The sequence below is a fragment of the Halichoerus grypus genome, chromosome 12 (assembly GCF_964656455.1).
Source record: "Halichoerus grypus chromosome 12, mHalGry1.hap1.1, whole genome shotgun sequence".
Taxonomy (NCBI): Eukaryota; Metazoa; Chordata; class Mammalia; order Carnivora; family Phocidae; genus Halichoerus; species Halichoerus grypus.
This window is the reverse complement of record NC_135723.1, coordinates 10,332,056-10,358,224: the sequence shown is the minus strand read 5'-3', so window position 1 is coordinate 10,358,224 and position 26,169 is coordinate 10,332,056. Positions and strand designations below refer to the sequence as shown.

The 26,169-nt window shown below is 40.2% G+C and overlaps 2 protein-coding genes across 3 annotated transcripts; one reads left to right on the top strand and one right to left on the bottom strand.

Moving 5' to 3' along the window:
- Positions 1-5,230: 5,230 nt before the first annotated feature.
- On the bottom strand, positions 5,231-15,385 carry PSMA2 (proteasome 20S subunit alpha 2). 2 transcript variants are annotated; one of them, XM_036119469.2, is made up of 8 exons: positions 15,264-15,385; positions 11,552-11,628; positions 10,722-10,854; positions 9,147-9,269; positions 8,340-8,421; positions 6,760-6,833; positions 5,628-5,685; positions 5,231-5,539 (listed from the first exon to the last, which is right to left on the bottom strand). In XM_036119469.2, the coding sequence occupies exons 1-8, from the start codon at positions 15,302-15,304 to the stop codon at positions 5,423-5,425; spliced, it is 705 nt and encodes a 234-aa protein (XP_035975362.1). In that variant the 5' UTR covers positions 15,305-15,385; the 3' UTR covers positions 5,231-5,422. The 2 variants fall into 2 exon arrangements, with proteins under 2 accessions (XP_035975362.1, XP_077916091.1); XM_078059965.1 differs by lacking the exon at positions 5,231-5,539 and adding an exon at positions 6,160-6,242 and having other exon boundaries at positions 5,622-5,685.
- A 114-nt stretch (positions 15,386-15,499) lies between these two features.
- On the top strand, positions 15,500-20,053 carry MRPL32 (mitochondrial ribosomal protein L32). Its single transcript, XM_036119480.2, has 3 exons — positions 15,500-15,674; positions 17,058-17,239; positions 19,490-20,053. Exons 1-3 carry the CDS (start codon positions 15,545-15,547, stop codon positions 19,742-19,744), a joined length of 567 nt encoding a protein of 188 aa, XP_035975373.2. The 5' UTR covers positions 15,500-15,544; the 3' UTR covers positions 19,745-20,053.
- Positions 20,054-26,169: the final 6,116 nt, after the last annotated feature.

The window sequence follows — 26,169 nt, the reverse complement described above, 5'->3', positions numbered from 1 at the left end:
AGTCCCGGGCGGTAGCGTGGCCTCCCGAGCGTGGCTGACGCTAACGCGGCCGCCATGTTTGTTGAGGGCACCCGGCTTCTCCCACTCTCGCAGCGGAAGAGACCGCGAATTCGCGGCCACCTCGCCCGGGGGAAGCAGAGGTGGAGCTCTCGGGGCCGGGCATCACTCCCAGTAGGGCGCCGGCCACTCGGTCCCGGGCAGGCTGACCCCGAGCCCTAGCCCTTAGGCTCGGTTTGGACTTTTCCTGGGGCGGAAGTCGTGCATTTTGGTGGAGAGTATCTCCCGGTTGCGCCCAACTACCTTATTTCTGCTGTCAAGCTCAAACCCCTACCGAGTGGCAGGCAGTGGTTGTCTTGGAAAAATTTTCAGCTCATTTTAATAGAAGAGGAAACAGGTAGAAAGCTTGTCAAAGGTTTCAGAGGTGTTATGTGCTAGAGGCGGGACTCCTGATTCCAAGCCAAAGCACTTTCTACTGCGCGATTCTGGGCTCTCCACAGAAAGTGTAGTACCAGAGATGGGCTGCCTTTCTGGAGGACAAATGATCGAATGGCTTCTGAGGGAGAAACTTACATTAGCCTAGTAAGAGTGTCCAAAGTCAACCAAAAGATTAGGACTTTTGATAAAGTAAAGCTAATTTTTAAAAATTTAAAAAAGGACTTCAAATTAACAATCCTATGTACGTCTACTCCCAAACCTTACTTGACAGCCTTAGGAAAGGAAAAGGAATAAACCCACAAAAGTAACAAGAACAAGAAATGACTGCATGAGATGTCAACACGTTTTTGGAAGACAAAGAGCAATAACACTTCTTCAATGCTTATTTTATGGCAGGCATTATTCTAAGTGCTTTTCACATATTAACTTATTTAATCCTCTTCACAAAGTAAAAGGTAGATATATTTTAAAGCTAAGTCCACCACAAAGAGGTGATTTAAATCAGGCAGCCTCTCTGTAAATGGAGGGGTTTGCACAGTGGAGAAAAGTGTCTGCAGCAGGTGACTCACGAAGCAGAACCCCGGAAAGGCTTTGGAACTGCAGGTACCTAGAAGGCAGGAGGGAGGGGAGCAGTGAGGCAGGACTGAAAATGGGCTGCTTACAAGTCTGTAGGAACAAACATCCAAGTCCTCTCTCAGGTCCAGTGCAGCTGGGCAGTTAGCCATCCTTCCCCTGGCAAAAAACTAGAGTTTACCGTGCTGAAGGCAGGGAGTCAGAGGGGTTCCAGACACATTATGAAGAGTAACAGTTTTCTGTGGAATGTGAAATAACTATTATTAGTTCCTTCTCTGCCCCTCCCAGAATGCTGACACTTCTCTCCCCAAGCCCTATTTTTCTCTGGAGAAAGGGAGCAAATGAAAGACCATAGAGCAATGGTTTACAGCAACATCCCCCAGTAAGTAGATTTGGGACTCACAAACACAGCACTTCCAAACATTTTTCTGTTTGGAATTGAAGTAAACCAGAAAGCAGAACAAAACGGTTTTTAAAAGTATTCTGTAACTAGCATCCTCAGATAAAAGGTATTTCTTTCATGAAACATGAGGATTTTAGGACTTCTTTAAGGGGAGGTGAGAGTATACAAAAGTTTTTCAAAATTAAAAATGATATCCCCAGTTTCAAAATATCAATAAGAGTAGGAAAAGGTGGGTAAAACTGTACTAGAATGTACAATAAAGACAGGTAAAAAATACAGCAGAAACAAAAAGGAAATTTCTCAAACACTAGGAAATTTACCAAAACTGAAAGATTTTAGTTTCTACAGTGAAAGGGCCTACTGAATGCTCAGCACAATGTTAAGAAACCCACAGAAAAGGACACATCACTGTGAAATTTCAGAATGTTGCAAATAAAAGGTCCTAACTGCAGAGGGGGAAAAAAAGTTATAAAGAAAGGATTTGGCATACATACACAACAGCATTAGGTTTCTCATCAGCAACACGGGAATCTAGGAGTAATGCCTACAAAATGTGGAGATTGTTTCTAACCTAGAATTTTTAAAACCCAGCCAACTGAGAATATAGTTTCAAACCTGCAACTAGCCTGGAGCAGAGCAGAAAGAGGGTTCCAAGAGAGAAACTTCTGGAGGTGTTTGGAGGGGAGGAAGGGTTAGGGATTAGGATTAGGGAGAGATTAGGGAGAGAACCGTGGAGGATTAGGGAGAGAACCATGAAACTCACTTGACACGATACATTGAGAAAACAGTATGCAAAAGGTTTTACAATCCTGTTGGGGGAATCTGGGAAGAACTGGTGACAGCTACACAGAATACGAAAAAGTGAAGCAATTATCATCTCCAGGAAAATTATTTAGGAAATATAATAACAGTATACTTACAAAGCCATAATAAAAACTTTTAAACTGAACATTGTGATCTAATTAAACTGAGACAGAGAGAAAGTGAAGATGGTACAAGAGTTCTAAATTCTCATCTTGCAGAATACAAAGTTTATATAGTGGCTATCCTTCAAGAATCCAGAGGTAACTGTATAAGCCTACTACTTAAAATATGGAGGAGAGTACCTGCTGGAATACCTAAAAAAGTTAAAAGTAATGGAACTCAGGGGCATGGCCTCAAATGAAGTGTTAAAATTATCTAATTTTTTTTTTTTTTTTTAAGATTTTATTTATTTGACAGAGAGACACAGCGAGAACAGGAGCACAAGCAGGGGGAGTGGGAGATGGAGAGGCAGGCTTCCCACCGAGCAGGGAGCCTGATGCGGGGCTCGATCCCAGGACCCCGGGATCATGACCTGAGCCGAAGGCAGACGCTTAACGACTGAACCACCCAGGTGCCCCAAAATTATCCAATTTTTAAAATATGTTCATGCTTAGAAAGCTATTACTCACCTGGATATCTGATAAAGAGGTGAGATTAAGGATTGAGTTGGCGGTTTTTGTCCATGAACATCACTGAACAGATGAAAACTCCTTTGATCCTCCTTATCACCCAGAGCCCAGTGAACCAGCACTTGATAATTATAAAGATCAGTATTACTCCTTTTCCTTATTCCCCTTTTCCAACTCCTTCCTGCCCCCACGTGAATTTTAAAGATCTCCCTGTTTCATAACTAATAATTATTTTGCAAACTTAAATTCGTGGCTCATTGAGGAACTAGAAAAGAGAAAGGGCAGAACCAGCGGAAGCAAAGTTTTTAAGAGTGGGAAGATAAAAAGTGAACCAATATCAGAGAGGGGCTATGAACATTAGGAGCACTGTGATGCTTAAGGAGGTTGAAAGAAGCTCAACTCCACAAGCTAGAATGAGAGAAGAGTTGTGAGACATTCAGGGATGCAGTGGGTCGCAAGACCAAAGAACTGAGTTCCCCAAGAACTGGGACAAAAAGGAATGGCTTAATTTTAAGGTCAATGAAAAGAATCAACTGAGAACAAAGGTAAAAGTGTTCTAGGCAGCTTCAGTTGAACGAGGCTTTGCATGAACGAGCAAGAGCCCGAGAACAGAATATGGACATAGAGCTGCTTCTGTGAATTTTTCCTCCCTTTATTCTGTGGGCTTCTTCTTTTAGCCCTTAGTAGGAATCTACACACACTCTTTTCATTAATATGCCTGCCTTTACTTTTCCCTTCTTTGACTTGCAGAATTTTGGTATTCCTCTGGTTTTGAATATCGGACATTAGAGAGGGCTTAAACAAATCCAAAGGCAGCTAAACCTTACAGAATACTTGACCATGAACCCTGCAGACCTTTCATTTGCATCATCAGATTTTGTCCTTAGAAAACCCTCTGAGCCAGTAAGTGGGAGAGTTAAGACCTGACCCAAAAACCATTCCTTTCTACTACTAGGTTCTCTTTCTAGTGTGCTGGAGTCTCAATAGACCAAGAGCCCATAGGAGAGATGATTAGATAAGGCCTTCAAGACAAACATCCTGATGTCAGATGTCAAGCTGCCATCTCCCATCTCCCGTAATAAAGCCGCTGCCTCCTATCCTAAGATACAGAGCTATCATGATGGTGGGGAGACCTGGGACTCCTGACCAAAACACTTCAAGGTAAGACTCTTTTCTCCTACACTCAGGTAAATCTTAAAACCTTTTGTGCCACATTTGAATCACGGAACTGCCTACTATAGGTCTGTTAGTAAGAAATGATGATATTCATGAACTCTGTTCTGTGGGCCAGACTAATGATGATTTCTCTTATCCTAAAATGTCTTAAAACAAACAAAATTTGGGGCGCCTGGGTGGCTCAGTCGTTAAGTGTCTGCCTTTGACTCAGGTCGTGATCTCAGGGCCTTGGGTTCGAGCCCCATGTCGGGCTCTCTGCTCAGCGGGAAGCCTGCTTCTCCTTCTCCCACTCCCCTGCTTGTGTTCCCTCTCTCGCTGTCTGTGTCAAAATAAATAAATAAAATCTTAAAAAAAAAAATTAAGCTGTATGTCTTCACATATAATAAAAACAGAGTTCACATTATTTGCCTACTTGTACGAGCCTTAATTTGCAGCAAAGGTTCTGATTACACTGAGCTTACATGAATGAGGGAGAGCCTTAAGCCATAGCTTTGATGTTTAAGTATTAGGATTTTATTTCCAGCACTTATGTTCATCCTTGAGTTTAAAAAGTCTAGTAGAATCTAAGGGACTCCTTTTAAATACGTTTACCTACTAGGGCGCCTGGGTGGCTCAGTTGGTTAAGCGACTGCCTTCGGCTCAGGTCATGATCCTAGAGACCCAGGATCAAGTCCCACATCGGGCTCCCTGCTCAGCAGGGAGTCTGCTTCTCCCTCTGACCCTCCCCCCTCTCATGTGCTCTCTCTCTCTCAAATAAATAAATAAAATCTTTAAAAAAAAAAAAAAAAAAAATACGTTTACCTACTTGTGATGGAGAAACCAACAGGAACCAGTCCACCATTTATTTACTTGCATCACGGATTTCCTATAGGAGACTCTTGGGCCTAGCACGCTTCACAGCTCGAGTGCAACCTGTGTCCTAGGGTTTCACTGATGCACACCTAACGGTGCCTAAAAACACCTATGCTTCCTATCGTCTCATGAATCCACGAAAGCACGCAGATTCTCCCAGCTCTAAACGCAGTGATGTTTACCAAAATCAGCATTTGCTTTTTACCGACACAGAGACAACATCTGACAGTAAAGAGTGTAGCAAGATTTGACTGAACCAAAATTGCAAGAAGACTAACAAGTGATTTCACCATTCTGCTCTGCAATGTAGTTTCCGGAAGTCAACTGTGATAAAAAGCAGGAAATGACTATTTCAAAATTTTACTAATTCCTAAAAAGCTGGAAGTTGGATTTAACAGTTTATTATGATTTATAAGTGTCATTTTAAAAACATCAGTCCATTAAACCATGTAGAAATAAGTATGCAAAAAGTCTGCAAAACAAAACATACTTTAAACATGTTTAAGTAGAGGGATTATCTGAAATTCCAGATTTTTCAGTCACTTAGTTATTATGCTATGGCCGCCAAGTAATCCTTAACTTCAGTCGGAGTGAGCCTCCTGAATCCGGCTTCATTGCAGATTCCAACCTCTATGTTGTCTTCTGTCATTTGCCCTTCAAAGCTTTCCTATTGAAGAGGGAGGGCAAAAGGTCAATTTTCGAAGCATTTACTTATAAAACTCATTATAAATCCCATTGTTAGAAATTGTGCTAACCTTTAGGGTTAATATGGCTGTATGAATGGCATCTTCAAGTTCCAGGTCTTCATTATATCTAAAGAATTTTTTGAAAAAACAATGATTTATGGCACAATTTACATTATTTATGATTATTTAAACCTGATAACAGCAGCACTAAGAATTTTTAAAAATCTAAAACACTCCTAAAAATACTAAGCTACAGATTAATTCTTTTAGTCCACTCACTGCAATAGCTGTCCCCAAATAAGAATTATTTGGCATGCATTCCTAAATTCATGAAGCTTGAAACCCTAACAGGAATATAAATATTTTAATATAATCAGAATATCGTGGCAATATTATATTTTTTTAAATAAAGAAATCAGGCCTTTGCTAAAATTTCTTATGTTTGTTCTTGTAAGTTTTAACTTCATGTGAAATGTTTGAAGACTCACTATTAATATGTAAAAGGAAAGTGCTTTAAGAAAGATCTTAAAATTATTTAAGTGTACCAATTAATCCCAGGTTTAAGATTTTTAGTAATCTTAACATTATATGAAAAACGTACTGAGAAGGTTCATCTGTTGGTTCTAGTCAATTACAAACTTCTGCCATTCAAAATGGTGGACTAATGCTGAGTCCAGAATACAGCTGGAAATAAGAGCAGGTTGTTGTGCTATGGTAGTGACAGATTTTTACATGGTACTCCACTTTTCATCAAGCATATATATCATATATTTAATCTACCATTAATACCAGGTATTTGGCTTCACAATTTTTTTCTGTAATTGTCATAATGTAAACTATTATCACTTAACTCACTTAAACTTTCCTCCCAAATTTCTTACTCCAAATCCAACGATTTTTCATTTTGTTTTTTTGATTGTAGGAGAAGAAACAAAGTAAAAATTAGAAACAACATTTAGGAAACAACTATAAGAATGTAGAAAGAAAAGTTCTTAAATATCTAGTATTACCACTTAATATACTGAAGACTAGGAAGCCAGGGTGGAGAGAAGTTTTTGTTTATTTTATTTCTAACTAGGCTACACAAGTGAGTATTTGAATACAAAGTAATAAAACAAACGTGTTTAGATTCATATTAATGATTTAAAGAGAGCTGAGAACCATGAAGTAAGCTGGCTAAATCTAGTTACAGTTAGCCTACCTTTTCTCGAGGAAAGTCTTCCCATTCACATAGTTCTTTCCCATTGCTGTAGCTTTCCAGGCAAAGTAAGCTCCCTAATCAGGAAAAGAAGAGGATAAGCCATATTTTAGATCATTAATCTTACTATAGCACCCTGCCATTTCTTCTTTAGTTCTATAGATTTGTCTCTGACTTCTAAGTTCACGGAATATTGGAATGCAATGGAATATATCACAAAATAGGCTATTTTTAGAAAAGGTAAGTAACAAAAAGGCATGAAGACACTTCTGGAGGTTATGGAGAGGTTCAGTATTTGGATTGTGGTGACAGCTTTCTCAGGTATTTACACCCATCAAAACTCATCAAATTGTACATTTTGAATATGTGTAATTCATGGTATACAATTTATGTGAAAAAGTCGGTTAAAGGAAACAGGTTAACTTAAGGCAAATAAGCCAAAGTATTATTTCAGCTTACTAGGATTGAAGGGCTCTAAAAATCTATCATATATGTATGAAAAATGATGAGCAAGTCTTTATTACTGCTGAATAAATTAAAGAGAGACAGCATTTCGTTAAAAATATTTCATAGTTTTGATATTTCATAACCTAACATTAAATGAAAGCAGCAATATATTGTGTATAACATGGCCTCATCTGGTGGAAAAAATATATATGCACACACACAAGAAAAATACTTAAAGAAACATACTTTAAAACAACTGCCTTTTGGATAGAACAGGGAAGAAAAGGGCAAAAAATGAAACCTGGATGCCAGTGACGGTGGCTTCTGCCACCCCAATGGAAGGAAGGGAAGAGGGCTTGTCGTTTAGCTTCAGCAGCTCAGAGATGGGGTCACAGACACGGTTACCTCTCAAAATACTCAAGTTTTGTCATTTAAGTAACTACCAACCAAAATACTTTTCTTTTGCTTTCTTAGATTACAAGGTTAGAGTTGAAGACTGACACTGGGTGAACTTGTAATTATTTAATGATCCACACACTTGGAAAGATCCGTTCCTACTCATGAATTTTCTTTCCTCCGGTTTTCCTCACAGCAAATGGGATGGCTGTGAAGCAGTAGCAGCGTCTACAAACAGCTTCTAACTCAGGTACCAATCTTCTGCTTTCCAGGAGACAAGCTCACCCACTTTGCAGAGCACTGGCTTCACGAGTTACATCTGTGTTTGTGCAGGAAGAGTCCCCCTTGAGCCAGCCCCAGGGTTAAATGGATAGCAAGGAGTACAGCACCGTCCTCTAGACACAAGTTTTTCATCACATTTGTCAAAGTAACACAATTCCACCGACTTGAAGAGATTTGATAACAACTATTTCAACAAATCATTCAAGCATGTGAGGTTAATGAATAAGAGAAGGCAGAAAAACAGAGGGCAGAACTAATGTACCCTCTTCATCACAAGACTGTATTACCAACATTTTAAATGTGCAAATGAATATGTACTACTCCATACGTTCTAAAGCCCCAGTGGAAAAAAAAAAAAGGACATACTGCTAAATTTTAAACTTTTTGTGGTTACTGTTTTTATTAGATGTTCAAAGAGTACTTTAACAAATCCCTCCAATATGTCTGACAATACTTACAGATGGATCTGACTGAAATAAATATGGTCGCCCCTCATTCCAACCACAAATTAGTAGGGAAACTCCAAATGGACGAACACCACTAAAAAAAAGAAAAATGAAATTACTTGGCATCTTCACGGTGTTAAAGTCAACCTAAGGTAAGGATTTATTAATACTCTTAAGTATTAATGAAGCATATCATCAGGTAAAATGAATTAGTCTTGTAAATTCCTTAAGAAGGATTTCATACCCTTCTGAACAAATCAATTCAAAACAAATTCTCTTTATGGTACTAAGGAACACTAATCAAATCATTTTGGTAAATGGAGAGACACAAATATTGGGGTTAATCTGGAGTAACATCTTGTGTCTTAGCAAAATGACAACTTTCAAAAAATGCAGCTTTTCCACTAGCAACTACCTTTATACTACCTCATCCACATGCACACCCAGATTCGAGAATTAAAAGAATATGGATGTATCAAAGAGTTATTGCTTTCATCATGTGCTTATAATCATTTCTCGTTGGAAAGATAAGTTTGGAAGCAGCAATCACTGTCTGCCCATAAAGAAGTATTTTAATCACTGGCAAAAGAAAATTATCTAGAAGCTGCTTTCTGCAATTATATCAAGAAACCACTCTAATTTTTTCCTTAAGAAAATGTTCTAGATCCAATTAAGATCAGAAATATCCATCAAAGTGATCTTCTCCACCTATTAAATAAATACAGGAATAGTAAGTCCTCTTTTTAAATACATCCACTCTTCTAAAATGGTTTCTTTTTTCTAATTCATGACATATTTCAAATAATAAAATCAACTTACCCTGACTGAGTGTATTCTTGCATCACTGAAGCTACTCTCTGTACCAGCTGCGCTGTGGGAATGGGTTCTTGGTAAACGAGATAGTATTGCTGAGCTAGTTTTCGAGCTCTGTGCACGAGCACTCTAACAAACAAGGAAGAAGTAAGATTTAATTAAAATCTTGACACTCTGCTATTTAACGACTCTTCTCCTCCTATAGACATATACATACAGCACAAGACTTAGGTGTATCTGTGTAGTAGTAGCAACCAGCTCAAAGCTAGTCTTGCTCTGACATCTGATTCCAGTTAACTTACAAGAAGACACCAGAGCAACACAGAGGAGCTGAGCCATAGGAGATGGGACAAGGATAAGACAAACGGAAGAAAATTAGGGACAAGGGGTACCAGTCAGCTCGGCAGGAATAGATTTAGTGTACACAATGGGAGTTCTACCTTCCTCCAAGGCTTCTTCAAGATTGTGCCCCCTTTCCCGAGGGCAGTCATCTTGTCTTTATATCTCAGTCAAGCCACAACACACAAAAACCCACATGATAGTACACGTATGTACATACGTACACACACGTACACACACACGTACACACACATTTTTTTCACTCTGCTTCAATCCTTTCCACAGATTTCACTTCAAAGAGTACCCTTTAGAGATTAAGGAACAGCAAGAAACTATTCATAACCTAAAAAGTTTTTTTTAATTATTAAAAAATATTAAGAATACTGTATATGATAATCAAATACATTAGCAAGACAAACAGGATGTACCTTTACCCGCTCCTGTACTGCGGATCTGAACCATGCACATTACCCCTCGGCATAAGACTCAGTTTATCCTCAGCGGTCCTGTCCTGTCAGTGTATTCCATGAGTACACTGTGGCATCCCTTCCATACAATGGTAACAGGACCTACTGACCACATCCCAGCAACACTGTTGCTTTTTCTGATTCATTAAAGTGAAACTTTGGTTCTACCTGTATTGTTTCCCAAAAATCAGGAATGAAGTAATTAATACCCTTTTTACTTGTTAAATGACAAACATAGAAAGCTGCCAATCTCTTTCAACTTGCTAGTACCCTGACATAACAAAGGCCCTGATGTTTCACTCCAGTGGCCTTTGAGAATTCTGTCCCTTTGCTAAGAACACAAATAAATATATTGGGGTTAACTCTGAATGGTAATGCTTGCTTTCTTTTGCTGCCTGATAACTTTTTTTAAATACAGTTTATTGTAAGTTCTATTGCTTTTGTTTTTAAAATGCATTAGAGAACAGCCTCGTCCTTGGATAGTAGAAGAGGGGTGGTGATCAGAAGGGAAAGATCATTAAACAGAGGTTAAGAGAAGTACTGGATCTCCTCTTTTACAACGGAGTGGCACTGAGTTATCCCTAAAGCGACCCTTAGTGTCGTCCATGCAGGCAAGCTAAATTCTGCTGCCAATGATGCCGCGGGTGCTAAACAAAGTACAAAAATAAAGGGTTGGGAGATTAAAGGAAAAACATCCCTTGATTTTTCTCCTCAAGGTACAAATTACAAACAGTTTGTACAATGGTGAAAAAAACAACAAATAGTGTAAAAGTACCTGTAATCTGGGCCCATGCCACTATACACCAGGCCTATATGCTTGGTAATTGGTTCCACTTTGTGTACACTTCGCTCGTCATACAGAATGGATTTCTGTTTCTTCTCAGTTGCTAATACCACACCATTTGCAGCTTTAAAAAAAAAAAGTGCCAAATGTTTAATCACTTAAAGACTGCCTCAACAGTTTTCTAATTATGGATGCAATTCATCCAAACTCCTTTATTTCCTCTTACTTATAAAATCTTTTCTATATTAAAATCACCTAAGAAACGGTAAATCCATTTTTCCCTCACTGGTCATCTATATTGTGCTAAGGAATCCCTATAGCTAAATGAATTACCCAACATCTCTTCAAGTGTTCCAGGACACCTAAGGGTCCATACATTTTAAAATAACGGACTTCTGCCTACTTGGCTACTGTTCTTATAATTTGAAATTTAATCAATGATACAGGCTTAAAAAAAAAAGGGGCGGTATCTTTAGATTAAGTTTTATCATTAACTTTTTCTAAATTATAGAAAGGATAAAAACTGTATATAATTAGTGGAAAAACAAAAGAATATTCAGTTTTCTCAATGGGAAAGACTGTGGGTTATTACAACTAAGAGATAAAGGAGCTACATTTATTTTGAAAAAAAATTTTAACCATCTTCTTAGACTTACTGGCTTATTACTTTTTTTAAACTTCAAAATACTGTAAATCAACAGAAAGAACTGTTAAAAATTATGCTGCCCTAGCTATTTATTTGTATTAATTACTAATTAATTCCAAAAGAACTTTAGGATAACTATTAACAGGCATCTGAAATGAATGAAACATTTAATTACCTTTAATTCCCACTGAAGGGGCTCCTCCAGCTACAGCAGCCAAAGCATATTCAATCTGGACAAGTTTACCAGATGGGCTTAAAAAGAAACAAAGGTATTTGCTAAATTCACATATCTTCAAATATGTATAATAGAAATATCTCAGAGAGAGGGCAGATATTTAGGTCAAATCCATTAACCAAATACCAACGAATAGCTGAGCTTTCACATTATAAAGCTGTACAGAAATTGAATTTACCAGGCAATGTGAACATATTCATAGTGAAGCCCTTATTTTTCCTTTCCACACCCCCCCCCCCTTGTCTGCTTCTTAAAGCACCATCATCATTACTGTTGCCTTTTACCACTTCCCAACCTTGTGACTTTGGGCTACTTAGCCCCACTGTGTCTCAGTTTTCGCAGTGGGGATAATAGTACTGTACCTATTTCAAAAGATTGTTGTGAAGATTAAATAAAGTGATGCCTTTTGTTCCTGGCACAAAATTAGCAGTAAGTAAATACCAAACAGTAATGTTATTATGAACATGTATGTGTCTGTTAAATACCAAACAACAGCATATATTTCGTATGAGGGGAGTTACACATTTTGGAAAGTAGGCATGGCCTAAGATGTAAGACCTTGTTATCACCCATGACAAAATATTTTCTATGTAAGGCTATTTCTAGAAGCTGTGAGCTGGTGATACTTAACATATCTGATTCCATGGGTTTTGTAGCCAAATACTAGCCCTGAACTGGCTTTGAAGATCATACTTTGTTTCAATCCAGTTGTTAAGTTAAAACATCACAAATTCGCAGACTAACCTAATTTTACAGATGAAGAAAAAGTTTTTCAGTGAAAGTAATTTGTCTAGAATGACACAACTTGGTCCATATCTCCAGTCCACTAATGAAAATATAACCTTGAGTTTCAGAAGGTCATTTCTTTCATCTTCATAAAATTATGGATACTCTGTCACTCAATCCTCAACTTTGTTCCAGACACACAGACCACTCTTAGAATTCAAAAACCCCTTTGATAAACTAACATCTGTCTGGAATGCATTTCACCTTCCTCTGGTGAACTCTCCTGGTCATCCTTCAATCTTTAGTAGAAATGTCATGTTCTTAGAGAAGCTGTCCTGACCATCCAGACTAGGTTGAATCCCATACGCTCATGCCTATGATGTCCCATACTTCCTCTCTGGCTAAGATTCATCATGCTTAAATTAGTCTTACAATGTTTGTCTTCCTCAACAAAGTGTGAGGAAGCTCTGTTCTGTCAGTATTCTAACATATAACCTAGTACCAGGGATCACAATCATTTGGCTGACAGAGACACAACCAGACCTATATATGGAATAAGCCTAGGTGTGGCAGTTTAAAGACTCTTAAATGACAAAATTAGTTACCTTGAGTGAAATAACATCAATAGGTATTTAAATTTTTAAAATTAGGCTGCACATGTTTTACTTTATTAGTCACTATTTCAATAATCCTATCATGACTCACTGGGTCCATTCAGCTTTCAATTATTGTTCAAAATCTAACTCAAATACTCCTGGGGAACATTTTAAAGGCTCAGGTAAACTTAAATATACCTTCTCTCTGTCCCCACAATCACCTGCATACACATCTACCATTGCAACTTCCTATATGAAAGCTCACCAGTCTGTGAGCTCACTGAGCAATCAACAATCTTTGTAGTCAGTCATGCCACTAGCCCATTCCAAAGTACCAGCATCTCTACCTGGGATAACTGATACAGCCTTCTAACTAGTTTTCCTCTTTTCCACTCTTACTTCAATCCCCCTAGCCAGAGTTACCACTGCACCACATCACCTCTCACTTAAATCCTGTAATAACTTCCTGGTTCACTTAAAATACAAACTTCTTATTCTGGCCGACAGGGCTGTGCGAGAGTGGCCCTACCCACGCTAACTCGTTGCTCACTATACTCCAGCACACTGGCCTTATTATCAATTCCCGTAGTTCAAGCTCTTTCCCAACTTCAGGACTTTCACATATCCTCTTTCCTCTGTCCACCAGTCTCTCTACCCCTAAATCTTCAAACAGTTGGCTTTTTTCACCTTCTGGTCTCACAATTCACCCCCAAGCACTGGCTTTTCCTGACTATCCAATCTACAGCTATGTTTCTTCTTTTACTCCCTTTTAATAAAAATTCCTGAGTAAGAGAAAAACTTTTTTTCAGAATGCATTAGTAGACACCAATTTGTTTACTCATATCCTCAACTGAATGTAATCCACGAGAACACTTTTTCATCCTATCATATAGCCTCATAACTTCCACCACTATAGTTTAATTCTGATTATAACAGGCTAGAAACAAAATTTTTAAATCAAAACAGAGTTGAACCATTATGTTAAAAAACAAGTTTATTTTAATAAATTATTACAGATGGATTCAGTCCCTGATGATGTGTTATGTTTCAGCTCCACTTATCCTAAAGAAAGGATTACACTTTCTTAAAGAACCAAGTTTGCTTTGTTCACAAATATGAAGTGATTCTTTAGCAAATATTGTTCTCTATCATTGTATGTTGTTACAGACAAAAGTTAAAAAAATCCTCATTTATTATTGAAAACTGCCAAGTGTAAGGAGAGTATTTTAGTGTTTTAAAAAGACACCATACAGTAACAGAAAGTGTATTAATTTTATCGTCAGAAAGAACCCAGTTTGAATGTGAACTCAGCTACTCATCTATGACCTTGGACAAGTTTTAATTTGTTCGGCCTGTGGTTAGTTCATCTGTAAGATGTTGAAATAACATGTAACACACATGGTAGCAGAAAGAAGTAAGAGTAGGCTAAGTGCACCCACACAAGAAAGTACTCAACAAGTTGGATCCCGCTTGCCTTCAGCTGTCAGAGAGAACTGTATTTCAACTAAATGGGAGATTACTGATCCGTAAGAAAAGGGTCAAACTAAATCATTACCGGGTCGATTTATTAAACCCTCCGCTGACGGTCTTCTTATATTTGGAACAATAGCTTATCTCAACTGTATTTTAAAAAATACACTATTATTAATCCCTTGTTCTATAACAGAAAAGCCTACAATCTTTTGTAAAGTAAACATATCCTCCTCACCCCCCAAAAAATGGCCAAAACGGAAATGTAACCTCGTAGTCTGGGGCCCACAAACACTAGCTGACAGAAAGATTAGCGCTTTCATTTTTAGTCCTTAAACTTCTAACAGGGGCATGGAAGAAACCGAAAGCGGGAAGAGATTTCGAAGTACCAAACGGAGACTGTAAGACTCAGACCTGACTGTAACGATGCGGTTTTCCGAAGAGAAAAAAGAGACCCCAAAGATCTGACCAAGATTCCAAGGTCCAGAAGCTCCCCAATCAGGCCTACCGGTCAGGAAGGAAATCCTGAGTTCCGAACGGGACACCCGGAGGCAGCTAATCCCAAACTGCCTTATTCTCCAGTCCCCAAAGCGAAAGTAAATCCCGAGTTGAGGACCTTACCCTCCCGCAGCCCCAAGGTCGCCCTGGATCCCCAAACCCGAGTTCCCGCGGCTTCCCGGCACCGCTGCTCCCAGGCCGCGGGCGGGCCAAGAAAATGACTTTGCAAAGTCGCATTTCCATCTCTACTTCCTACTGGGCCCCCCGGAAGCATCAAGCCAGAGACTAGGACGGAAAAAACGGGGCAGAGGGAACTCCTACAACCTCGGCTCCGCGGAGGACTTTGGGAGCCCCTTCCATACCTGAATGTAGTCAGCGAAAAGCTGTAACCGCGCTCCGCCATCTTTACCTGGAGTGCCAAAGCACATCCGCACACATGCGCACTGGGGCCGGTTTCTTTCCATTTCCCCTCACCACGCCTTCCTTTTCCTCTCTCTGATTGGAGGAGAGTCAGAGACGCTCCAGGGACATGCTGGGCGATGTAGTTCCAGCAGCCAGGTTTGCCGGACGCTGCGTCTCTGCGCATGCTCGAGGTGGGGGCGGGACGCAGCAGCGAGGTGGGCGTGGTCTTCGGGCGAGGAAGATGGCGTCGGCCATGCTGGTGCTTGTCGTCCCACCGTGGCCGGCAGCCCGAGGACTCCTCCGGAGCTGTTGGGAACTACTACAGCGGAAACTTCAGCAGAGCGGACCAGGTTTTCCCAGTCTTCCGTGGGGTACGTAAGGCAGGCCGCCGTGGAGAAGAGATCGGATGAGGGGACTCCAGGCAGCTTGGTAGACACCGCTTATATTTCGCTCTCCTCCCGCGTTTTGATCCTCCGCGGCGCGTAGGGGACGTTGTCCGGGGTAATTCCTTACTTAGAAAACTGGAAGCAGTTGGTTTTGCCTCCCCCAACCCCAAAAGACAGAAAAAGTCCTCTGATTGTCCCATTCATGCACAGAATGTAACCGAGCTTGTTAGCTTAGATCAGGTTCGCCACGATCTAGATCCTGTTTCCATGTTAGTCTCCCACCCCCTGAAGCAGCTTGTCCTCCTCTGTGCTGTTTGAGCTCTGCAGTTGAATCCTGCTGATCCCTGTGTTTTCCCCGGAAACTAATTTTAGTTAGAAGGATCTTAGATGTTAAAATTGTCATTACTTTGACATTTACATTCTACGTTTATTTCCAAGGTGTCCCGAACATAATACTACCCAGGGAGTCTGAACGGAGAGCCCACGATAAGCCAAAGCCTACGTGTGCTTCCTGGGGAATCTCCACACCGACCCGTTAGGTATCACCACTTTTCAGCTGAGGAAGTAGGCTCCTGAAGGTCCCAAGGTCACACAGGCCGGCCAGAGCTTGTGCTGTTAACCACTGAGCTGTGCTTCGCGATACTTACAGATACATTGAAAAGGAATACCAGTTGCTAAATGTTAGACAGCTTTGTTTGTTTTTAAGAGTTCCTAAAACCAAAAGACATATTCTAGGTCTGAGGAAGAGCAGGGAAAGGATAAAGCAAAACTGAAACGTTGATAGTCCTATAAGTAAGTATCATGCAGAGTGGTGAGCTAGTGCTTTTCTTTAGAGAACAGACAGTAGTCAAGTATTAGGAAGAACGAAGTGACTTAAAGGGCCTACCAGGCTGTGTGACAAAGGAACTAACTCAGTTGGCATATAATAAAAAGGTGCCAAGAGGCAGTTATCTGAGTGCAGGTTGGAAATATATTTTGAGAATCTCAAGCTTAGATTTACTTGTAAAGTAAATAGGAACTGCCTACCAAGTAGAATGTGGACAGTTTGAGTGATTTATCCATGTTTACTACTAAACCCCTGAGTTCTGTATTTCAGAAGGTGAGAAACTCGGTGGTAGAATTTTACTGATTCATTCCAGCAGGTGCCTCTAAGAAAAAATTCTATTCATGTTGTTTAAAATTGCTTTATGTATGAGTTTTAGTGTATTTTAATAGCCAAGGCTTCTGTTTAATGTCTATTGAGTGTAGTACTCTAAATTTTATATATGTCTATTGACATATCACTGTTGATTGTTAAGGAGGATGATATGTAAAGAGTCATTTAGAAACTAGAAATCCGTGGTGCATTTCCACGTTTTGTTTTTGTAGGACCAGCATTAGCAGTCCAAGGTCCAGCTGTATTTACAGAACCAGCAGATGATACCAATGGAAGTAAGGAGATTTTCAGCCTTTCCGATAGTATCTTTTGGATGGCAGCTCCTAAGAACAGACGCAGCATTGAAGTTAACCGCTGTAGGAGAAGAAACCCTCAGAAGCTTATTAAAGTTAAGGTAATATGTTGATTTTTGTGGGTGTGCTTTCTCTCACATCCACCGCTGCATCTCCTCTTCGTACTTACATAGCCTGTGGGTAAATCATTCTTAGAGCTTATGCATGTACTTCCCTCTGGCCTAAATAAAATAATAGCATTCTCATTGTGTATGTTTATGTGTCTATAGTCCTGTAGCCTAAATATTAGGACCACAGTCAAGGAGAGAGTTTGGAGTCTGGACGGAGGACTAGGTCGTGAATAACCTATGTGAATTTTGTTAGGAGCTGGTGATTTGGAGTCATATGTGGGTAAATATCTTAATCATAGCAGAGTCTAAAATTAAAGTCAGAAGCAGTAGGTATATTAGATCTCAAGTTTTACTAACCCATACGTATTTATCCTCTCCTTCCCTGTGACAAATAAAATACTGTGAAAAAAATCCTTAGGTAGGTAATAAAAATAGCTAACATCTATTAAGTGCCCCTGATGTGTCTAAGTGCTTTATGTGAATTATCTCACCAAATCCTCACAATAACCCTTCAAAGTAAAAATAGCTTTGCTCATTTTTAGGATTGAAGAAACTGAGACAAAAAGAATTTGCCTGTAGTCACAAACAACTATTAAGTGGTAGAGGGAGGATGTGAGCCTAGGCACTCTGATTCTTGAACTCACACTCTTCTCTTGAAACTTTCTGGTGTGTTTCTGTCCTCGGACAATTCCAGATCTCCACTCCCATTCCACCCCTTCTCCCTGCCCCCATGGAAGTACTCTTCATTGATCTAGTAAACAAAAATTACAGTGTTTATCATTACCTTTGATTTGTTAACTTATGGTTTTAACAGCCATGATCTGAGTTACTGTTTGCTCCATGACATTCCCTTGCAGATGAAACTCAAGAACAGAGAATTGATTTTTCATAAACTTCCAACATTCAGTATTAAACCAGGCCCTTAGAACTCAAGCCAAAAGTATTACTGAGTCACATTTGGAACTGGACTTAAAGTCTGAAACTGAAAAGTATGTCATTAAAACAATAATATATACAATTTGGTTGAGAGAATTTACAATTTTAGGAATGAGAGTAAGCTGTTCCATGAATTTCCTCATTGCGTTTATTCTGAGGGAGAAGAATAGCACCCTGTGGATTCATTTTCTTCACTGAATTGCTTCCGGCTACACATAGTATATTATGCTGGTGCTTTGCTCAGGAAGAGAGCACCGACTGTCGTTCCCATACCTTCAGTGAGACATGCAGTCCAGTGTCCAGTGTAGCAACGACAATGAGAAGTTGGTGAGGCAAGTCATTTGCAAGGTTCTTTGCTCCTTTCAGAAAATGTAATTCTTTTTTGTCATTGCCTCACAAACGTTTATATGTTAATCTTATGAAGTGTTTGGAATTTCTTTGCTGCTCCTACTTACAATTGTTCTTTTCTACTTCAAATCTACCTTTAGAGCACAATGAAAAGATTTCTTCAGAGGTTATAATTGTCTTATTAAAGTTGGGTAGATGTGTGTGAAAACTCATTCTCAAATTGTAGCATGACGGGGGAGTTTTACATTAAGGAATAATCAGTGTTCGTTCGTAAAAAGAAAAATTATACCATTTACCAGCTATTACACCATATGCTATAGTACACCAGCAGCTTCATACAGGAATTTAAGTCACACTGATAAATCAGGGCAAGCCAGCTGTAAAGTTTGTCACCTTGTTTTCCCCAGGGGTAGATTGAAAAAAAAAAAAAAGTGCGTTCCGTTTCCCTTGGTCTCTTATTAAGATGCTGGCTGTATGGATCCCCCCATTGTGTTGAAGAACTCCTTATTAGATATTTAGTATTTGAAGGTGGGAGAATAGAGTATCATTTTACCTAATATGGCTGCTGTGTTTAAGTAAAAATGTACCAAGTTCGTAGTTGGTAGACCTGAGTTCTAGTCCCACTTTTTCTATTAATTCAAACTTGTTTGTCCTCAGTTTCCCTATTAAAGTGACGTTGAGGGGCGCCTGGGTGGCTCAGTCGGTTGGGTGTCCAATTCTCGATCTCATCTCAGGTCTTGATCTCGGGGCCGTGAGTTCAAGCCCCGCATTGGGCTCTGCAATGGGCATGGAGCCTACTTTAAAAAAAAAATTAAAGTGAGGTTGAACTAGATGGTATATGACCTTATGCAACATGAACAGTCCAAGAAAGTTCAAGTGTAAGCATTATTCCTGTCCATGATTACATGTGCATTATTAGGCCTCTTGTTAAAATATGTTTCCGTTGTTTTTTTAAAGAACAATATTGACGTTTGTCCTGAATGTGGTCACCTGAAACTGAAACACGTCCTTTGTGGCTATTGCTATGAGAAGGTGTGCAAGGAGACTGCAGAAATCAGAAGACAGATAGGGAAACAAGAAGGGGGCCCTTTTAAGGTTCCTGCCGTGGAGACTGTGGTGCTGTACACAGGAGAGGTGCCGTCTGAACAAGATCGCGGTAAGAGAATCATTGAACGAGACAGGAAGCGACCATCCTGGTTCACCCAGAATTAAGACCAAAGGTGTTTGAAGAGGATAACTTCATATAAAACATTTGTCCTGAAAGAGAGGACAATTCTTTGTTTTCATGTTGGTTTTGAGCTTGTTTTTAAATCATCAATCTAGTGTAAAATGTTCTCTCAAAGCAGTTAGTTTTGTGGGATAATTTGAAGAAAATACCAGGAGTAAACTCTGAAAATATTTGTTTATACAGAGGCACAATGGGTTAATATGTCTGTTTCTGTTATACTGTAAGGTTTTAAGTAAACATAAAATTTCCAGTACAGAAAAATAAAACAAATGATTTAAAATTCATAGCAAGAATTACGTGTTTTGATTCTGATTTTGTTTGCCAGTGGTTTTTCTTACACAAAAATACACAGATACTTTCATTTAAGTAACACCTGGAAATGGGTTATTTGAATTTTGGGTATTGTTTTTTAAGATGGTGGTTGTGGCAGTAAAAGGAGGTTTGTTCTGTTCAGTTTTGTTTTGTTTTAGCAAATTAAAATTGCCTTTGGTGGAATTTGCTTTATATGGGATTGTATGATGTTAATTTCCTTAGAAATAGTTCTTCATATTTTATACTAAATCAAAATGACATTCAGAATTCATTAGATGGCTCATGAGATTTGTATTTTATAGTTTGGGGAGAGATTTTTAAAAGGAGTTATGAGTAGATTCACTAGTATACAGAACATGTATTAAGAATGTAGTCTTCTGCATTTTTCTTCTAATATATCCTTTTAGTTTATTTTTCATTATATCATATGTATCTCTTTGTAGCAATGGTCTCTTTAACTTAACGTAATTCATTTTAAATTTCCCTCTCCCTGCCCTATTCTTGTATCTATCCTGAACCCGAAGTTTGCTATTTTATGTGTTTCCTGCCTCATTCAAAAAAAAAGTGAGATAAGTTATTAAAACACACTGAGAGGGGCAGCTGGGTGGCGCAGTCGGTTGAGTGTCCGACTCTTGGTTTCGGGGCAGGTCAGGATCTCAGGGTCCTGAGGTGGAGCCTGCCTCAGGCTCCCTGCTCAGTGGGGAGTCTGCGTAAGAGTCTCTCCCTCTGCCCCTCCCCCCACTCGTGCACACCCACTCTCTCTCTAAAATAAATAAATCTTTTAAAAAAACACACACACTGAGATAAGTAAGGGAATTACAGTTAAATGGAAAATCAGTAGGTAAAATAATATAAAGCCTAGAGATAGATTTAAATAAAATGCATGCCACATTAGCCTGAATACTTATTGGAAACAGGCAGTGAATTCAACTCAAGTTTTCTTTCCCTTGAAAGAACCTATATGGATAAATCTTACAAGGTAAGACACATGTTCCAGAAACACACAACCATCTTGGTACTAAAACCTGAGGGCCATCTCTCCCGTGGGACTTCATAACGACAACTCTGTGATGGAGTAATCCATGTTAGGATCCCTAGAAGGAAAATGAATCAATTTCATGAGGTACAGTATAGACCAATACTGTGTTGAAGTACAATTTAGTAAAAACAAATCCTTAAAACTTCTAAAGTATTAGAATCCCAGTAAATAATTTTTTAAGGTTTGGTTCTATCTAAGCATGAAATGGAGATTCTGGAGGAATTGGTTATGTGGGTATTCACACTAAGGCACTCCTCTGCAGATAATTATTTCTTAAACTCTTGACGAGCTTTAGAATTGCCGTGTGTCAAACTTAAGATAAATATACTTCGGGTAGAATCAGTGAGTCATGAAATCTGAGGCCATCTCCGTACACCCCTGAATCGTCCCCTGCCTACTCAGCGTCTCAGCTGTCTGTTTAGCAGAGTGTTGAATTGTGTGCCCCAGCTAACACATTGTCCTTTGATTTCGCAGCGCGCTCTACATGCAGGGAGACCCAGGGAGCATATGTGGGCAGGGTCACTTCTTGTTTGGACAGCTAAATAAATGTTACATAAAATACATCCCCAAATTAGATAGCAAAACCAGATGTCTAGTTTCTGTTAGGAAACAGTGTCCTGAAAGAGTGTTTATCTTTTTTTTTTTTTTTTTTGAAGAGGTTGTCCCCTTAAAGTCATCTTTGAATACATTTTATTACTTCATACTACCAGTTTTTGCTATCAGGAAAAAAAAAAGCATCATGAGTTTGAATTAAATGACTCATGTAACTGATTTGTTAATTTTTCTGAACATTGGAAATGATCCCCCTCCCTGCCTGTCCCCTGCCCTCAAGACGCGGAGACATTTTCCCAGGCACTTTTGGAGAGTAAGTCTCCACAAGGGTTCACATTATGATGTGGTTGGGAGAGGCTGGTGAGGTGCGTGTCACCTCTGAGCTTAATAGCGCTCCACTCCAGCTTCCTGTCTCTAACCAGGTCCTAGCAGATCATCAGGTTCTGAAAATCTAGTGTCTGACTTCATTCCATCTCCCTGCCGGCATCCTCGTTCTAACCCCATCATCTCTCTCCTGAATTGTTGTTACTATGCACTTTCCAATTATTAGTTTCCAGTCTTCTCATATTTCTAATTAATTTTCTTTAATAGCTTTTAAATTACAAAAGTGATACATGATTGTAGTTAATGAAACAATGCAAAGTATATAAGCGAAAGTTACAAATCCTTTCTCTGCCGCTACACCTTGTATCACACTACCTAGTATATATGCTTCCAAGTGTCACCGCCCCAAGGTAGTTTAAAGCACACTTGTGATTGTACCACTCCCCTGGTCAAAACCGGGCTCCTCATTAAACCCTCTCAGGCCTTCACAGTCTGTCCAAGTCTTTGTGCCTGCCCCCTCCACAGTGGAGTGCGCACCCCGTCTCTCAGATTGTTGGAATCACCCATCTGGAGCTGTTTGTTGACCAGTACCTCGGCAGGCTTCACTCCTCTCCCAGTGCCTTCACTTGGCTTCACTGCCTTTCTCCTACTTGAGTGTCCTCTGGACTCCCTTACTGTTCCTCCTCTTCTCCCCAGCCTTTAGAGTGCCCAAGGCTCCATCCTTGGTGATCTCATCCAGACTTATGGCCTTAAATAACACTGTATGTTGACTCCTTCCAATCCGATGTTTCTGGCATGGGCCTCTCCCCTGAACTCTAGACTCATGCTCAGTTGCCTACATGGCATCTCGGGTCGCATGTCTAGCAAATACCTTAAACTCAGGATCCCTGGCTCGGAGTTCCTTCTCTCCCAGTCCTACTTCCCCTACTCCCTAGACCTTTCCATCCCAGCTGATGGCAACTCCATTCTCCTAGTTGGCTCAGTTCCAAAACCTACCTCAGTCATCCTTGACTTTGCTATCTCTTGTCTCTTCCCCTCTCACATTCAGTCTGAGCACATCGGCAAATCCCACTGGTTCTATATTTAAGAATATACTTAGAATCTGACCACTCACCACTATCTGCACTGCTTTCACCCCAGTCAGAGCCCCCATTATCTTGTCTAGAATATCAGAGTCTCCCACTAACTGCTGTCCTTGCTGCCACCTTGATCTCCTATAGTCTGTCCCCTACACAGCAGCCAGAATCGTTTCAAAACAGGGCAAGTCTTGGCTCTCCTCTCTTCAAATGCTTTTATTCAAAACCTTAACTCCGATGAAACAGGCAGATACCTACGTGAGGACTTTTGCATTATGTAATATATATATTTTTTGTGGGTAAACTGAGTTTTGATAACTAGGTGTACTATGGATGACCCCCATTTAAAGAAATTGTGATAAATCTATTAAAAATATGAATCATTTTTTTTCATAATTTGTGAGGTATGACTTGTAAATTCAAGATTTCTTTTATGAAGTACAAAAATAGGGGACTTTCAGACATTCCTCGTGTGGGGATCACTAACACTCCTTTCACAGAACTCTTCCATCCCAGCCCCCACCCTCCCATACGCAGTTGGTACGTTTCAGGGACAGGATTAGTCCGTCAGAATTTCTAAATCTGTGCTCAGGAACTCTACTATCTATGATGAGTGTTTCTTTCCCTGGCAAACACACAAAAATAGATGTTCTGCCTTTACTGCAGCTCGCAAGGAGCAGTGTCATCCCGTGGCCTATACTGCATTCTGTTTCAGCTCTTGCCTCTCGAATGGGAGTGGTGTCTCTTCCAGCCGCTGTCTTCACTCGTCTCTACAGCAGAGGGCAACACAGAGCGTGTTCTGGCGGCCCAGGGCTATTTATATCGGCTTGGAAACACGTCCTGCAGGGGCCATGCCCTTGTGTCACCCTACTCCTCTCCTGTCCCGTTGACCTCCTTTGCCTTCCCCCTCTCCATGTTCGTGAAGTTGCGAGGGAGTGTTAGGGATGCAGTTTGGAGCCAGGTCAGGAGGAAAGCTAGGAGGCCAAAGCGATCTGGTCTCCTGGACCCTGTTACCTAAGCTCAGAAGCAGCTTGACAGTTTCAGCCTGGAAACCAAACCCTGCCAAGTGCCGCAATGTACCAGGCATCCCGAGCCGCCTCACTAGGGGGCAGCAGGTGAACTGCATTGCCTCTTAGAGAAATAACAGCCCACCAGGTCCTGCAAGGCTGGAGACGTTCGTCAGTTTCTACCAAAGCCATATATTTAAGGCATGGAGGTGAATGAGATTATCCAGGGCAGGTACTCAAGAGAGAGGAGAGAACCCTAAACTGAAGAGGAAATCAGGAGGTTGTCCAGCCACAGATCCCAAGAGAGGAGAGCATGTCAAGAAGAGGGAGTTCCCCTTCTGTCAAATGCGGCCGGAATGAGGATAGAAGAGGCCCCATGATCATGACAAATGTCTTTTGTGACCTGGCAAAACCCGTATCATTGAGTGTTAGTGGCAGAAGCCAGACTGAAGTGGGCTGAAGAATAGGTAGACTGAGGAGGGAAGCAGTATTCCTGGAGAGTTCTCTCCAAAAGCTTTCCTCTGCAAGGGAGTAGACAAATGAGGTAAAAGCTAGAGGAGTGCTGCAAACCTAGAGCTCAAACATGTTAATGCTCATGGGAATTATACAGTAAAAGAGGAGACTGGTGATGAAATGATGGACAGACAGAGGTCTAGTTCTGTATTCTTTGAGACTTTGCATGAGATGTTAACTGTAAAACTTAGTGAATTTGGCGTAGTCTTTCTACATAGCAACATGGCATTTTTCTTTATGTATTCCAATCTTATTTCCTAGCCTTCATGAAGGTTCTTTGGTTTTCCTCCCTTAGTCCCACACATTCGTTGCAAGGGCCACCCCAGTGCCCTTGACTCAAACCATTGGCTGTGGACAGAGACTGTGTCCTGTTAGTTAGTCAGAATGGCTTTCACCTCCCTCGGACGTGTTCTGTTTAGCCCAGAAGCTGGAAGAAATCTGAGAAGCCTGGTTCATGTCCATACTTTTCTGGAATATGCCTAGAAGCCTGGGTCTCTGAATCTGTTCTCACCACAGCCTAATCTATACTTTTGCTTTTCCCATTTTCCTGCCGTTAGATTTAGGTAAAGCAAATAATTCCATTCAGTCCAGTGTATTGATGGTTTAGTGGCTGGTGTTATAAGTCAGGTATCATTTGGGAGGCTTAATGGTTATTTTTGCTGATATTAGCTTCCAGAACACGAAGGCCGGGGACATCTAATGGTACTTTGGAAGTTAGCATAGGATGTGGTTTACAGGAGGTAAAAATGAGCAATAGGAGGAAAATTCTCAAAGCTTTTAAAGAATTATTATTGCCAGTTAACTTCCTGATTCAAAAACAATTTTAGTCTTTATATTAAGCTCAAAATCATTTTTCTTCAATATGAGTGATGTTTATTGAACATGTCAAGCATTTTGCATATGTTTTAAATACCCTTTAAAATGACGTTGTAGAGCAGATACTGATAATTACAGGTGAGTGTGTGCAATGCGTGAGGCACAGTGCTGAATGTTTTATATAGACTGCTAATTAAAATTTTACAGCATATATTGCTGTAAAAATTTAATGTTTTTTTCTGTGATACTTCCTGTATCTTTTGGTGTTTATCTGATTTGGGGAGCCAGAACATTTTATTTACTTTCTCAAGGAAGGAAAAGCAGAAAGAGAGGGAAAAAGAGACTTTTTCAAAATCTTGGCCTTTAGGGGAGAAAGCAAAGAATTAAATCAGGAAAAATGATTGGGGAAGGCACATATTTATTTAGTAGGTTGGCTGCCCTGCCCCAGGGACCAGATGAAAAAGCCCTAGGCCAGAGAAGAGGAGGGCAGGAGGCTGAGACAGTGGGCAGGAGTCTGTGCCCTGCCCATCCCACCCAGCCCCCTGTCAAACTCTACCCCTGGAAGGAGGACTGGAGCCTCACAGTAGAAATTAAGCCATGCTGTGAGATAGACTTAGACACACAAGCAAAGCCTTGTCATTGTCAGACGAGCAAAAAGGCTAAGGTTTGAGATTAAACCGATTCTAAATCCTAAATCCTAGGGGCTTCCTCACTATGGTGACTGCCTTGGGATTTATAGATGGCAAACCCGACACAAACTCGCCCCCAGC